The 15,047-nt window shown below is 45.7% G+C and overlaps 3 protein-coding genes across 3 annotated transcripts; 2 read left to right on the forward strand and 1 right to left on the reverse strand.

The window, feature by feature from the left end:
• Positions 1-4,498: 4,498 nt before the first annotated feature.
• Positions 4,499-5,920, forward strand: LOC108619873 (uncharacterized). The gene has a single exon (XM_018016676.2). It carries the CDS (start codon positions 4,499-4,501, stop codon positions 5,156-5,158), a length of 660 nt encoding a protein of 219 aa, XP_017872165.1. The 3' UTR covers positions 5,159-5,920.
• A 251-nt stretch (positions 5,921-6,171) lies between these two features.
• Positions 6,172-7,254, reverse strand: LOC108619872 (ribosomal RNA small subunit methyltransferase NEP1). Its single transcript, XM_018016672.2, has 2 exons — positions 6,974-7,254; positions 6,172-6,895 (listed from the first exon to the last, which is right to left on the reverse strand). Exons 1-2 carry the CDS (start codon positions 7,139-7,141, stop codon positions 6,305-6,307), a joined length of 759 nt encoding a protein of 252 aa, XP_017872161.1. The 5' UTR covers positions 7,142-7,254; the 3' UTR covers positions 6,172-6,304.
• A 234-nt stretch (positions 7,255-7,488) lies between these two features.
• Positions 7,489-8,120, forward strand: ND-B14.5A (NADH dehydrogenase (ubiquinone) B14.5 A subunit). The gene is made up of 2 exons (XM_018016677.2): positions 7,489-7,674; positions 7,763-8,120. Exons 1-2 carry the CDS (start codon positions 7,612-7,614, stop codon positions 8,009-8,011), a joined length of 312 nt encoding a protein of 103 aa, XP_017872166.1. The 5' UTR covers positions 7,489-7,611; the 3' UTR covers positions 8,012-8,120.
• Positions 8,121-15,047: the final 6,927 nt, after the last annotated feature.

Genomic DNA, 15,047 nt, shown 5'->3' on the forward strand with positions numbered 1-15,047 from the left:
CGCTGCGCTGTTGTAATTATGTAGTACAGTAGACGACTTTGAGTTTTTCAACAAAATTTTACGTAGAACGCAACAACACACCAGCAGCAACGTAGTGCGAACGTAGCTCTTGGTGTATACTTCGTGGTGCTTCGTATCAGCACACGAGCGCACGTTCTTTATACTTCGTGTTTGCATTTGTGTATGTAACGGACCGCGCCATACAACACACGATATATGTATAAATTTATTCATATATATATTTATATATACATATATATGTATATATAAATGTATATTTTTGTGTACGGCTGTGTGTGGATATGTTTTCAAGGCAAACACGATGACGTCGAGCTAGCAGAAGAAGAGTAGCTGTCGCACTGGAACAGCAATGGCATGCATTTTATCACTATTGGCGCCCCAAGAGACGAGCGGCCAGCGGCCAGCATAGGTATATAATAATTTCGACAATTTATGAGAATAAATTTTACGTTAGATAATTTAATTTTACGTTAGGCTTTTAATCTAATTGGCAGACATGAAAAAAATAACTGCAAAATATGTTTATCAACAAAGGTCAACAACAAACAATTTTCGTCACATTCGCAAAATTCAGTCTAATTATAACTTAGTATTGTACATACATTTAAGCTCAAGCAATACATATAGATTCATTCATTGTTTTTAACATTATTATATTACTGTAATATTATTGTTATTTTTTTACTTTTGCACTTGAACTACGCGCAAAAAAATGTTATTTAAATAAATAAAATACAAGTGATCCAAACACCCAACATACATACATAACATGGTGTCGTGACTGAGCACTTGGGGCCAAATGCACGAGTTAGAGTGAGACAACAGTTCACTACGTAATATATATTCGAAATGCAAATATGGCGGCGGTAGCGGCACGAGACACAAACCCAGCAATGACCAAGAGAGAGAAAGAGCGAGAGAGAAAGTGGGTTGTATGTTTGTATAGGTCACTCTGTATGTGTATGTGAGTGAGCGCGATTCTCTCCTCGTCGTCTACTATTGATGCCCGAGCTCGAAAGTGAAAAAGCAGGCGGCAAAGAGCACTAACCATTGTTGTTGTTGCTATTGCTGCTGCTCCTGCCGTCGCTATAATTTGCTGTATCTGCAAGTATGTGCCGTGCCGACTACCGTAACGATACGAAGCGACTACGTCACGACGAGCGAACGTATAAATGTCGAATCAAATGTCGCGCCGAAGAGCGTGGAATGTTGACTGCCTGCCTCTAGGTTAATAAATCGTGCTAATAGTGGCACGAATTTAAAGCCGGTTTATATGCAGCAGCAGGAGCAGCAGCCGCAGCCGCTGCCTCAACCTAAACAACTGCAGCCACCGTCGAAGCTGACTGTAAAACCATCAATGAAATTGCGTGCATCCCAGCCCCCTCCCACTCCAAACATAACCGCTTCTGTCCTACCAACTCCTAGATGCACAGTACAGGACTAAAAGAAATCCCCATTTGGCATATATAAAATAGAAAACGGAATGAATCTGAGACGATTTAAATTTTTCGCGCCAAAATGCAATTGTCATACAAGCACACAGATACAGACGCACACGCAGAGATACAAATCAGATGCTGAGGTGAAATGACAAATGAACAGTAAATGCATCAATGCCGGCTTCTTTTTGTTTACTTATTTTTGTTTTGTTTTTTCTTTTTCAAGAAATTACTCTAACGACAAAGGTTCATCAAAATTTGAGTTTTATCTAAAGCAAAAGCAATAAATTCAATAATTTATGTGCGAATATCAATATTAATCTCTCTTTATATATAATTTTAATTGATTCCCTCCATGACAATATACATAGGGGTAGAAAAAGAAAATGCAGCTGGCTTTTTAAGCTACATATTAGATGAAGGGTTGCTTGGCTCAGAGCTCTGAAAATGACTTCTATTGGAAATAGTTGTCAATGTGCAGCATAGAAACATAGGCATATCTACACGGATACACACAAACACACACACATATGTAAAATGCAGCCAGCAACAGTTATTAGTTAATTGTAATCGAGAGGTCGATAAATTCCCATTTTATTGCGTGGGTGTTTGTTGACAGGGCGACAGCGGAACATGAGGCACGTGCAACAGCGGATCGGAAATTCGATTACATTACTTACATTTAGTTTCTTGTTTTGTTTTTGTTGTTGTTTGTGTAGCTAATATCCAAAACAATTCCAATGAATTGTGATTGTTGTTGTTATGCGGAGATATCCCAAATTGTGTATTTTGCAGTTGTTGTGTCGCTGTATCCTTATTGTTGTTGTGTAGCTTATCAATTTGCTTTGATTTTTTGTAGCTGTGGCTTTATTATTATATTTTGTTGTATGTATATAAATATATAGATTTTTCTAACAATAATACAACACGCAAATTCTAAATTTCTACACAATTGTTAAGTGTGTAACTGTATTATAAAAAAAAAGAAGATAGATATTATATTATACACATATATTTAATATATATGTATCAGAGGGCACCACACATTGTTGATGCGCGAGAACATCAACAAAAAAAAAAAAAAAAAATGCGCACATGACGTATCGGCTACGTAGGGTATTGATGACGGGGCGAATACGACGGCGGCGGTTTCGAAAACGTAAGCAGCTACGAGAAACAACGTACGTTCTTACGTGACGTTTTGTTAAACAGCGGCGGCGGCAAAACAGCGCGATACACACACATACGTTAAAAGACTACATTGCGCTCATACACGTAATATATTAATATTATAATAAAATATATATTTTTCATTTTTTAAACATGTATTTTTTATTTAATATATATTTGTAGCTTGGTAAAATATTTCTTGGATGTTTGCCATTTCGTTCTCATTATTTGTATGATTTTGTTGCTTTGTGTGTTTTTCTTAATTTTATTTTGTTAATATTCACTACCTAGTACTGCTAAAGGCACGTACATACACTTAAATACAGACACACGCTACGTTACATATACACATATTTATATATACATACACACATATATATACATATATAAATACATATATATATTTACTCACACACACAATACCACATACACTCAGCGACAGATAGCTTCTTCTTCTTCTAGTGTTGGCTGGTTGCGCTGTTCGTTGCCACCACCAAAAAAAAAAAAAAAAAAAAAAAAAAAAAAAAGTAACACGAAAAAAATTGTCACGTCCATTGAAGTCTCACATTTTCAAATTAATTTCTTTGCGTAAAAACCATTGCATTTTATTAAAATATTATTTGAAATCACAGCGCGTTTTATTTAATTAGCACTTTATATGCAATTTATATAATTTTAGCTACTTTTTACCACAATTTAAAAGCAATTTTTACACACCGATATACGTACGCGCTACAATTTTCGACATACGCGCGTTTCTTGTGAGTAAAGCAACCATCGCAGTCGCCATCAAATATACAAAAATTTTTCGAAATTACTCAAACCGCGAATACACACACACATATATACAGCGAAAGGCGAGCGCACGCGTACACCAACTGCTCTATAGCGGTACTGCTCACATTTAATACCCATGGGCGTGCGTGCAAGTGCAACCGACATATTAGTGCTGCATTAGCTACAGAGAGCGCGAGAGCGGACACTATGCATGAGAGACTTATCGAAAACGTCTGTGTTCGCTCAGCGTTCGTTGGTGGTGGCAATAGCAAATGCTGCTGTCAGTGTTGGTGGTGAATTTTCGAGATATATATATATATATATATCAATATATGTATAGACATGTATGTGTGTGTGTATAAAAGCAACGAGCACCGCGCATGAAAAAATGCACGAGGAACAAAAGTAACGAGGAAACAAAATGGCTGTCTCACAATATTTGTATAGCATCGGTTATGTTGATAAGCGCCTTTTCTCAGTCTAAGCACCAATGTGCCCCAAATGCTTAAAACATTTATCAGCTGAATATCCATTCGGTTTGGTTTACTTCCGCCGCTTGTACCATTTTTTGTAGCATTTACATATATTATCTACATTTTAGCATTGACTAGCACATTTTTTCGTGTCCAATTCAGCACGTAGCGACGCGACTACTATCGGTTCAGGATGGCTTACTCGATTCATCGATATACAACCGATAATATATTATAATTAATCGATGTAAAGCAACGTAAGAGACATTTTGATTGTTCATCACCAACCAGCTGTTAGCGTCGCAAATCGATAAGCGATAAGTACACATTGAATACAGACGATAAATAAAAGCAATAGTATAGGTAAGCAACATAATTTAACAACGAAAACTTAGTCAAAAAAATTCAAATACTTTTAAATTCAAACAAACAAAAAATTACATTGGTAAGCAGCATTTCAAGGCACGACGCCATTTCTGTTTCGAGGTGGCCTAGCGGCAGTACACACACGCGTGCGCACACACACACACGCGCCCACAGACACGCACACATATTTGCTATTCACACTAACGCAATTACCACTACATATGTAATTTACAGAGCCAGCCGCAGGTCGTCATGCCACGAGGAAAATACGTTAACCACAAAGGCCGCAGCCGCCACTTCACATCACCTGAGGAACTGCAGCAAGAGTCCGAGGATGAAAGTGAACAATCGACTGGCAGCGATGATGAAGGAGAGCAGACGGGAGGAGCCGCCGGCGCCGGCTCATCCAAACAGTCGGCTGCAGCAGGTGCAGCACGCAAACCAGCGAGGACCGCACAGCGACAAAAGCACCAGCAGCAACGACAGCAGCGCAGCTCCTCCGACGAGGAGTCCGATGACGATGACAGTGATGATGATTCGGAGACAGAAGTACGGGATGCCAAGAAGGGCGTGGCCGCGCTTATCGAAATCGAGAATCCCAACCGTGTGACCAAAAAGGCCACCCAAAAGCTCTCCCAGATCAAGATCGACGATGGAGGCAGCAGTGCAACTGGCAGTGGCTCATCTTCATCACACAAGCCGGAGCTGTCGCGTCGCGAACGTGAACAGATTGAAAAACAGAAGGCGCGCCAGCGTTACGAGAAGCTCCATGCTGCCGGCAAGACCACCGAGGCGAAGGCGGATCTCGCACGGCTGGCGCTCATCCGTCAGCAGCGAGAGGAGGCGGCCGCCAAGCGGGAAGCTGAAAAGAAATCTGTCGCCGATCTGGCCAAGAAGCCACTCTCCAAATAGTCTAGACGCTCCACATGACAGCGGGTTTATGGCAATCGCATTCAAATAACAAAAATAGTTCGAATTTCGCATAAACAAGCAAATCACTAAATCAAGAAGCAGAAAAACTAAACTATTGTAATTGTACGATTTCTAAATATCAAAATCATTTTAACGGCAACAAGTAATACCAACATATAAATTGATATGTATGTATATGTATAAAACAAACGTAACTGCACCACATGATGTCATATTCTCAATGATTTGTTTTCAATCTTCTAATTCAAATATACATATACAACAAAATTTACAAATATTTAGTTAAGTCTATCGAGTCAACTTTTCTATTATCAAATTGTTTAACCCTAATATTTTTTTTTACAAATTTTTTTTTATGAATAACAAAGTTTTGTAATTGAGAATTATAATAAATAAATCAAATAAAATTATATATATGTAAATATATATGTATATATATTTACATATACATATGTATTAAATATATATATGATAAGCTCGCATACAGTAAACACTCTTGACTAACGAATTCATTTTCATCCATTTGTTCCCTTGATTTTGCAGAATTTTTATTATTTTTCTTTTTCATGCATCGTTTCACCCATTTTTCACATATCTGAGGGAAATTTGTATAAACTCATAGAATTTGACTGTAGTAGTGAAACCTGATTATAGTTTTATGGATATTTGGCATAAATTTTGTGAAAAATGTGTAAATAAAGTGGAAATGTTCGCCATAGCGAGCTTCGACTGTAGCATGAACTGTTGCTGCCTTCTTTCATTTGCTTAAACTTTAGAGTGCTAATAATTAGATTTTGAATTATAGACAAAGATATATATAAACTAAAATAAACCCTCAACTATACAGATTTACGTCTCTTATGCCGCTGTGAGTTTACTAGGAATATCCATATACATATTTTTATATATAAGGCCTCTGTAGTCAATGCTTTACTCTATTAGTTAGTTTGAATTCCACATTGTCTCTAACCTCTTAATAGATTTTAAAAATATTTATATATATTATAGTATATATTTTAAATATGTACATATAAGCATGAATGAAATGTCTCATAGGATATATATTCATAATATTAGCTAAGAAACTAAATAGGGTTAAACTAAAGAGCGGCTAGACTAGAGGGGCTAGACCACGCCCCATACCTCTTCAAAGGCGCTGCAGAGCTTGGAGCAGGCAATGGCCGCCGACAGCGGATACCGGCTGATGGAGATTAGCTCCTCGGTGTAGTCGGTGTTGAGAGTGCCGTGAGCGAAGGCGCCAATGACGATGACCACGGGCTCTTCGTAGGCTGAGCTGCCCTCCTCGCCCTTCGGCACCAATTCACGACAATTGGTCACCAACCTGCCGGAGTAGGACATCGCATACTTCTTGCAGCCGACGGGCAAGTGATCTGTGATCGGATTCTTGATGACGCTCATCAGGCGGCGCGACGTCTCGTTGGCGCGTACTTGAAATTTGTGCAGCAGCTGCACCATGAGGCCGGCGAAGCGTTTGAATGTGCGCGGTATCCGTGTCTGTGGATTGATCTCGATGATCACATTCTGTGCGGTGCGCACAAACACCTGCAGCAAGCCGGCGCGATTCAGCGGCGAATCGAACAGCATCAACAGGCATTGGTGGGTGATGTCCGGCCGGCAGGTGCCCGGTTCTCTCTGATTTTTCCGCAAAATGCCCGCATGGTCATCGCAGTTGAGGAGCTCGAATGTCCGGTTCACCTGCAGCACATGAACGCAATAATGCCAAATGTTAATAATAATGATAATTATAGATATCGAAGCATTTGAATCACTAACCTTCACAGTTTCCAGTTGCGCGCCTTCTAGTACGATTATCAGGCGCTTTTCTTTCGTATTCACGTGCAGCAACTTAAAGTTGTTTCTATCCAAATCGAACTCGGGATCGTCTTCCTTACGTCCCTCGAATTTTCGTTTCCGATTTATCATTTTGCCCTGGCCTCCCATTGCTAATCTATTCCTTTTTTCGTTAAACTGTCAACGCGCTCGGAATACAAAAACAAATGCCATGTGCACGCCGAGGTAATAGGGATGAGCTGCTGCAGCCATCGTTCGACTGTCATTTATCGATGAAGCTCAGCTGTCATTTGCTCAGCTCGAGGAGCTGTCCATACTATCGATGTTCATTATCATGCCGGCATTGCGCTATCGACAACTTCCAACTGCTTCTGTTGAAACTATTTATGCCAAAAAGTCGTGCTCATCGGGGTTCTCATAAGAATTTACGACTAATTGGAATTCTATTTATCCACAATAATTAACTGATGACGTTACTAGCTCAATCCTAGCTATCGATAGTTTTACAGTCAGTGCTTTGCCATCACTAAATCAATTTTGCTATTTATTATTTTGATCGCATTGCGTTTGTTGACAAAGCGTAGGCTACATTTAAATTATTTTTAAAATATACGGTTGACATGGCCGCCGCCCGTCGTGATATAGCGCCGTTCCTGCAACGCGTACGCGCCTTTCTGCTGGGCGTAAGTATGTCGCAGTCGCGCTGCAATTGGCAAATCTGCGAGCGGGTTATGTAAGTGAATGAGGTTTTCGTTTGATTCTATTTTTTAGCGTGAACATACTAATGCGCTGCGCTTCGAGGATGGCATAGCCGACCGCACACAGCCCCAGCCGGAGCTACCGGACGGACCCTCGCACCTGTACTCGGCCAACTACTACTGCACCCGCGATGCTCGTCGTGAGGTGCAGCCGCCCATCGACCTGGTGCAGCAGCAGAAACTGATCGATGCCGCCACCGAAGGTGCACCCAAGGCTCGCGCCCAGCTGCCCACGCCTGGCAAAGTCTATGCCTGGGACTAAAGCCGTTCCGCGACCCAATCGATTGCACGCAATCAGTAAATTAAATCAATCTATTTTTTTTTGTGCGAATGCCGTTTAATTTTAAATATAGACATTGTTAAACCACGGAGCATTTCTAGCATTCACTGCTCAGGAAAGAAGAATGTCGCTGGGCAGCACTGACTCTTACTACAGTTGTCATTCGCAATGTGGAACGTTTCTTGTTATAATTATAAAGATGAATGATTGAAGAGATGCATTTGCAAATTTATTCCACTGATGAATCAATTCGAATTCCCTCTTTAGGCCAGCTGGGAATCTCCTAGTCGATTTGAAGTTAAAAGATGAAGGGAGTAAATATTAATATATTTATTTGAGTGAATATTTATTTTATTTTATTATAATTTATTACAATTATTGTTAGTTTGGCCTTAAACAATATTCGTATGCAGCCTTTGATGCTCTGCATCTGGATGTTACTTGATTTCTTTTCAAGACAAGGCCATTCAAAATAGAAATCAAATCCCTGATTCTTGATTTCTGTTGGATGTTGAAGCAGCAGCATAGGAAAGAGCGGGACGGGGAGAGGTGTGCAGGGACGGCTACTTTGATCAGCTGGCACTGAACCCCTCTTCCCGTCTCGCTCATTCCGATGCCACTCTTCACTCATCAGCTGGCCCTGCCAGCTCAACAGTACAGTGGTCAAATTTAATGTTTTTTCCTCTAAATATATGGAAAATGTGTATTTGTACGATTTGTCACGTCCCTAGTGATGTGCTCTGCAATATATTGTTTTTAGTCGGAGGATTTCCACTAGCATATCTGTTTCGAATCTTCAGTTCGACTTGCCACGCCCCTGAAGGGCGTATGCGATTATGAATGAATGCTCAAGATTTGAAAAGAGTAAGAGTGAATCTTTGTAATCGGCATTAAGTTGTCGGCAAAGGGCTTTCATCTCTGCGACTCTTGCGAGCTTTGGTTAGTCTAGACTCTAGAGATCTCTTGATGGAGCCAAAAGACGGCTAGACCCAGCTAGACTCTTGGAAATAATAGAATTCTAGACCCAATAGACTCGTAGATCCAAAAGACTGCTAGATACACTAGACTCCTAGAACCAATAGACTTCTAGACCCAGCAGACTCCTATTACTGTATTTGAGTGTGTTAAAGGAGCATTGGAAATTGTCCTTATTTCGGAATGATGTTACAGTTCGAATAACAGTTCCCCAAGTTCCTGGGAACTGATGCTTAACAGAGGACTAACCTGGAAGCCCCAGCTAATAAAATCAAAGTATAAAACATGTGAGGAGCAATATAGGTATGCACGTATTAATGTATATAAACGTATGTATTAGCTGTGCGTTTATATGCATATACGTGCATATACATGTTGCTCCACACAGCGACGCGAATACTGTAGGAGCGACCCTCGCACTGGAAAGGGGGTCAAAGTCCTGTTAGAGGCGGGCTCTTTCGCTCCTACAGATTCAGCAATGGGTTCGCGTCGCACGCACGACGATCATCGATGACCGTTAGCCGAGGTGCCGTTCGGGCCGGGTGAGAGCAGTGGACGTTTTCACTCGCATGGCAACAACGGTACTTTGGCCAATGGGAGGCTGCCACGCAATTTGGCGGCAAAGTGGCGTCACCCAGATCACGCCACTTTACCGTTTTATGGGCACGAGCAGCAGGAAGGCCCCGCTCCAGAGCCGAACAGGCCCCGTTACCACACGAGGCAGGGCCTGTGGCTGGGGTATAAAAGGCCACCAGCAGCTCCATACGGGGTTCAAAAAAGAGAAGTCAAATCCTTACGGTGAGCTAGCGTGTTTAGCACAACACTCTCCCAGCCGGAGTGCGTTGAACGAGCGCTCAGTAGGTGTGCGTCGCTAAGCGAACCAGCGAGCCACATACATTTGCATAAGTGACTTGTACAATTCATATCTATTTAAGAAAATATACCATTACGCTATCAAACCTAAACCACAAGACTAATTAATTATCGCAGGGGCTTCAACAAATAAATTTGTTGGCAACGAATCCACAGTCAGCTGAAACTAGCCCAGCTTAGACTCGGGATAAACCGAAGGTTCGTTACAACTGGCGCCCAACGTGGGGCCCTGCGATAAGAGTCAATTAGTATATACTTGTGAATATGGTGCGAGCGTGGGTATACAATCTTAAAAAAGATGAAGTGCTGCGTTATGGTGACGAATTCGGAGTGAGCTTGTCAGGCACACTGGACGTCATGCGGAGACAGTTCGGCGAGTGGGTTGAGAGGAATGAAGGAAGCATTCCTTACTCACTGAGGATCGCCGAACTGGGGCGACTGCATGGACGCCGTGCCTCGCTCAGAGATGAGGCAACGACCGCCGACGGGGACGACGAGCTGGAGTCGGAGCTTGCACATGTGGCACGGCTGTGTGTGCCCTCCACAAGCGCGACGGCGCGACTCCAAAATACGCGTCAAGGTGAGATGAGGGCCACATCCACCCCGCAACCGGAAATCAGGCCACGAGGACACGACAGCACCGCTCAGGAATATCCAAAGGTGGCCAAACAAGTGCGGGAGTGGAGCTTCCGCTTTGATGGCACCACAAAGCCTTTGGAGTTCTTGGAGCAGGTGGAGTGGTCGGCGGACACCTATGGCCTGGATCTGGACATGATCCCAAGGGCGATGCCAGAGCTGCTGAAAGGCATGGCCTTGAAATGGTACGTGGCCAACAATCGGCACTGGACGGCGTGGGCGACATTCGTGCGCAGCTTCCAGGAGTTTTTCCTGCCCAGAGGCTATCTGGAGAAGCTGGAGGATGACGTCAAACGCCGGAGGCAGATGGTAGATGAGTGCTTCAAAGTCTACATGGTGGAGATGCAGACTCTCATGCGGCCTCTGCGCTATGGAGCAGACCGCGAAATGAAGCTGATATACAATAACAGCCTGCCCGATCTGCGCGCTTACGCCAGGCCGTATCAATTCCACAATCTAGTGGAATTGATGCACCTGGCAGATGAGTTCGAGGAGCTGGAGAAGGACCGCGAGAGGTTGCGACAACAGCCACGGCATGGCCGGTCACGACTGATGGCCATGGACGACGCTGGAGGCGATGTGGAGTATCGCCGTATGGAGGATGAGGCGAAGCCTTCTCCTGCGCCAAGGACAGGCGCAACCGGAGCCAGGACACACATCCCGAATCCAGCCAGGGCATGCCGAGTGTGTGGCCAGGAGGGGCACCGCGCGTTTACGTGTCGCAACAAGGCGCTGGATTTCTGCTGGCAGTGCGGGCGCATTGGAGTGAGAACGTTTGCCTGTTGCCAGTCGGGAAACGAGAAGCGACACCCGCCATCCAGGGGCGAGCGGGAGCAGCGGTCAAGAGCCCCCAGGCACTAGTGGGCCGTCTCCAGGATGAAGGCAGCCAGATGTCGGCGATCGTAGCCATTGGAGCCACTCAACAAAGAGCTACGATCGACACGGGAGCCACAAGCAGCTTTATCAGCGAAAAGCTTGCTGACGAGCTCAGAGGCGTGGGCGTGGTGCGTGCTACACGGCGGCGCATACGCTTAGCGGACGGCAGTTGCAGTCAGGTGGACTCGCAACTGGAGGCGACGATCAGCCTGGGGAATCGGCAAATACAGATTCCGTTGCTGATTCTGCCAGGAGTGATCGAAGATCTAGTGCTGGGCTGGGATTTCTTGGCCAGCATGGGCACCACACTGGAGTGCGGTGGTTTGAGATTGAAGGTCGAGCCAAGAATTCCACAGTCGAGCGGACAGCCGGAGGAGAAGCTATCCGTGGTTGTGGCCAGCGTGGAGGCGAACCCAGCGACGCCGATGGAGGCAAAAATGGAACAGCCAACGCCTATGCACGATGACCCAGAGGTGGATGCTTTCCTGAGGCATGAGCTGGAGAAGTTCCAGCATGTGAAGGGCACCACCAGGATCACGGAGCACCGGATCAGGATGCAGGATAACAGGCCCATAAAGCAGCGCTACTTCCCCAAAAATCCAAAAATGCAGGCGGAGATCAACCTGCAGGTGGATGAGCTGCTGGCCAAAGGCTGCATCGAGCCCTCGAAGAGCCCACATAGCGCGCCGATTGTCATGGTTCGTAAGAAGAATGGGAAGTGGCGGCTATGTGTGGATTTTCGACAGCTAAACAGCAGATCCATCAAAGATGCATACCCTTTGCCGCGGGTGCATCACATTCTGGACCAGCTGCGAGAGGCGCGCTACATCAGCAGCCTGGATTTGAAGGATGGGTATTGGCAGATACCGATGGAGAAGGCCAGCAGACCACTGACGGCATTCACGGTGCCAGGAAAGGGGCTCTTTCAGTGGAAAGTGATGCCATTTGGACTCCATTCTGCGCCAGCAACGTTTCAGCGAGCTCTGGACCAAGTGATCGGCCCAGAAATGATGCCCCATGCCTTTGCCTACCTGGACGACATCATCGTCATCGGCCGGACGCGACAGGAGCATATGGACAACCTACGAGAGGTGTTCCGGCGACTGCGGGCAGCCAACTTGAGGATCAACATCGACAAGTGCGATTTCTTCAAGAAAGAGCTAAAGTATCTGGGTCACAAGGTCACGGAGGATGGCATTTGCACGGATCCAGAGAAAGTGGCCGCTATCGCCGAGCTGAAGCCACCCACAAACGTAAAAGAGTTACGGCAATACGTGGGCGTGGCTTCATGGTACCGCCGCTTTGTGCCAGATTTTGCAGCCACAGTGCATCCGCTAAATGCACTGCTCAAAAAGGGCACGAAGTGGGAGTGGACGGAGGAGCGGCAAAGAGCGTTCGAGACGGTAAAGGCCAAATTGACGGAGTCACCGGTGCTGGCGTGCCCTGATTTCTCGAAGCCATTTTGCTTGCAAACGGACGCAAGCAATTATGGGCTTGGGGCAATCCTGACGCAGACCTCGGAGGATGGAGAACGCGTCATTTCGTATGCCAGCCGGACACTGAACAGTGCTGAAAAGAACTATTCAGCTACGGAGAAAGAGTGTCTGGCTATAATCTGGGGCATACGAAAGCTCAGGCCATACCTGGAAGGCTACAAATTTGTAGTGGTCACTGACCATATGGCGCTGAAGTGGCTCAATTCCATTGAGAGCCCAACAGGAAGGATTGCCAGATGGGCACTGGAGCTGCAGCAATACGACTTCGAGATTCGCTACAGGAAGGGCAAGCAGAACGTGGTAGCCGATGCGCTCTCACGCCAGCCTCTGGGAGAGGAGGCGTGCCGTCTGGTCAAGAGCAAGGACATGCCAGCTGGGACAGGATGTCGCTGGCTCACCAAGCTTCGACAGGACATAAAGAAGGCGCCACATAAGTTTCCAGACTATATGGAAGAATCTGGAAACTTATATCGGCACATCCCGCACCAAGCCGGCCACGAGGATGTGGCTGCATGGAAGTTGTGCGTGCCGGCAGACCGGCGCAAACAAGTGCTGGAGGAGAACCACGACGCAGCCACCGCTGGCCACCTTGGGAGTCGAAAAACTATCGCTCGGGTGGCAGCGCGGTATTACTGGCCAGGTATGTACCGGGATGTGAGAAGATACATACAGCGCTGCGAGGTGTGCCAGCGATACAAGCCCAGTCAGCTGCAAGCTGCTGGGCAAATGCTGACACAGGTGCCCGAGGAGCCATGGGCAACAGTTTGTGCCGATTTTGTTGGCCCACTGCCGAGATCAAAGCATGGTAACACTATGCTTTTGGTTTTCATAGACCGCTTCTCGAAATGGACGGAGATGGTGCCGCTGCGGAGTGCGAATAGCACAGCTCTCCAGAAGGCATTTCGAGAGCGGATCTTGGCTCGGTTTGGCACGCCGAAGGTGCTCATTACTGACAATGGCACCCAATTCACCAGTCGGGCATTCAAGGCGTTTCTGGAGGAGCTTGGGGTGCGTCACCAGTTGACAGCGCCATACACGCCTCAAGAGAATCCCACTGAGAGGGCAAATAGAACTGTGAAGACGATGATTGCGCAGTTCGCTGGAGATGACCAGAGATGCTGGGACGACGCATTGCCGGAGTTGACATTGGCGGCCAACAGCAGCGTGTCAGCATCCACAGGATATTCGGCCGCCTTCATCACGCAAGGGCGAGAGCCAAGGCTGCCCAAATCGCTGTTTGATGCGCAAACGACCGGCACAGGCCAGGAGGCACAGACCCCAGTCGAGAGAGCCAGCAAGATGCGCGAAGTGTTTGAGATCGTGCGTCGGAACCTGGAGAGAGCTGGACAGGATCAGGCGCGGCATTACAACCTACGGAGGCGGCAGTGGAAGCCGGCCGTAGGGGACAAGGTGTGGGCAAAGGAACGCCACTTGTCTAATGCCGCAGAGGGATTCGCAGCAAAACTGGCGCCACGCTATGGAGGCCCATATATAGTGGCCAGTTTTGTGTCTCCAGTCATCTGCCGGATCAGGTCGGAGGCAGAGAAGCGGACCAGGACGGCGCATGTGGCGGATCTCAAGCCGTGGAGAGGAGACACGGGTGAGCAATAGAGCTGTTTTGTTTTTTTTTTCCAAAAAAAAAAAAGGGAGTGAATACACAGCGAAGTGTATTGCTTCTTATCAAAAAAAAAAGAAGAAGAAAAAAAATAAGACGACAAAATTTTGCTCAAAAATGCATAATTTCGGTTGCGAAACGCATCTGTGACTGGAAAACTACAGTTGCCACCAGGAAAATTACGGTATGTGGGTGCGCAACAACAGTTTGTTTGAACTGCGCGCGCACGACAGCAAGCAGTGTACAGTACTGCGCCGAAAAACTTAGCTGTCGGTGCATGCGCAATGCATAGATACAACAACAAAGCAGTGCATGCGCAAGCAGCACTCATATACGGTACATGCGCAACAACAACGCGCGCAGCTGAAATTAGGTATTTGTCTAGCGAAAGCGAAAAGCGGAAAAACAACAACAAGCCGCACGCATTCCAGACAAAAGAATTGCTGCACACACACACACACACAGCGAAGCGAGAGCAAGCGAGCGTAGGCAAGGGTCAAGGGCCTACGTCGGCTGCCCAGCGATCGCTAGCGCACGAAGATGTCAA

Source organism: Drosophila arizonae, chromosome X, assembly GCF_054131065.1.
Source record: "Drosophila arizonae isolate 15081-1271.41 chromosome X, UAZ_ARI_1.0, whole genome shotgun sequence".
In the NCBI taxonomy this organism is placed as follows: Eukaryota; Metazoa; Arthropoda; class Insecta; order Diptera; family Drosophilidae; genus Drosophila; species Drosophila arizonae.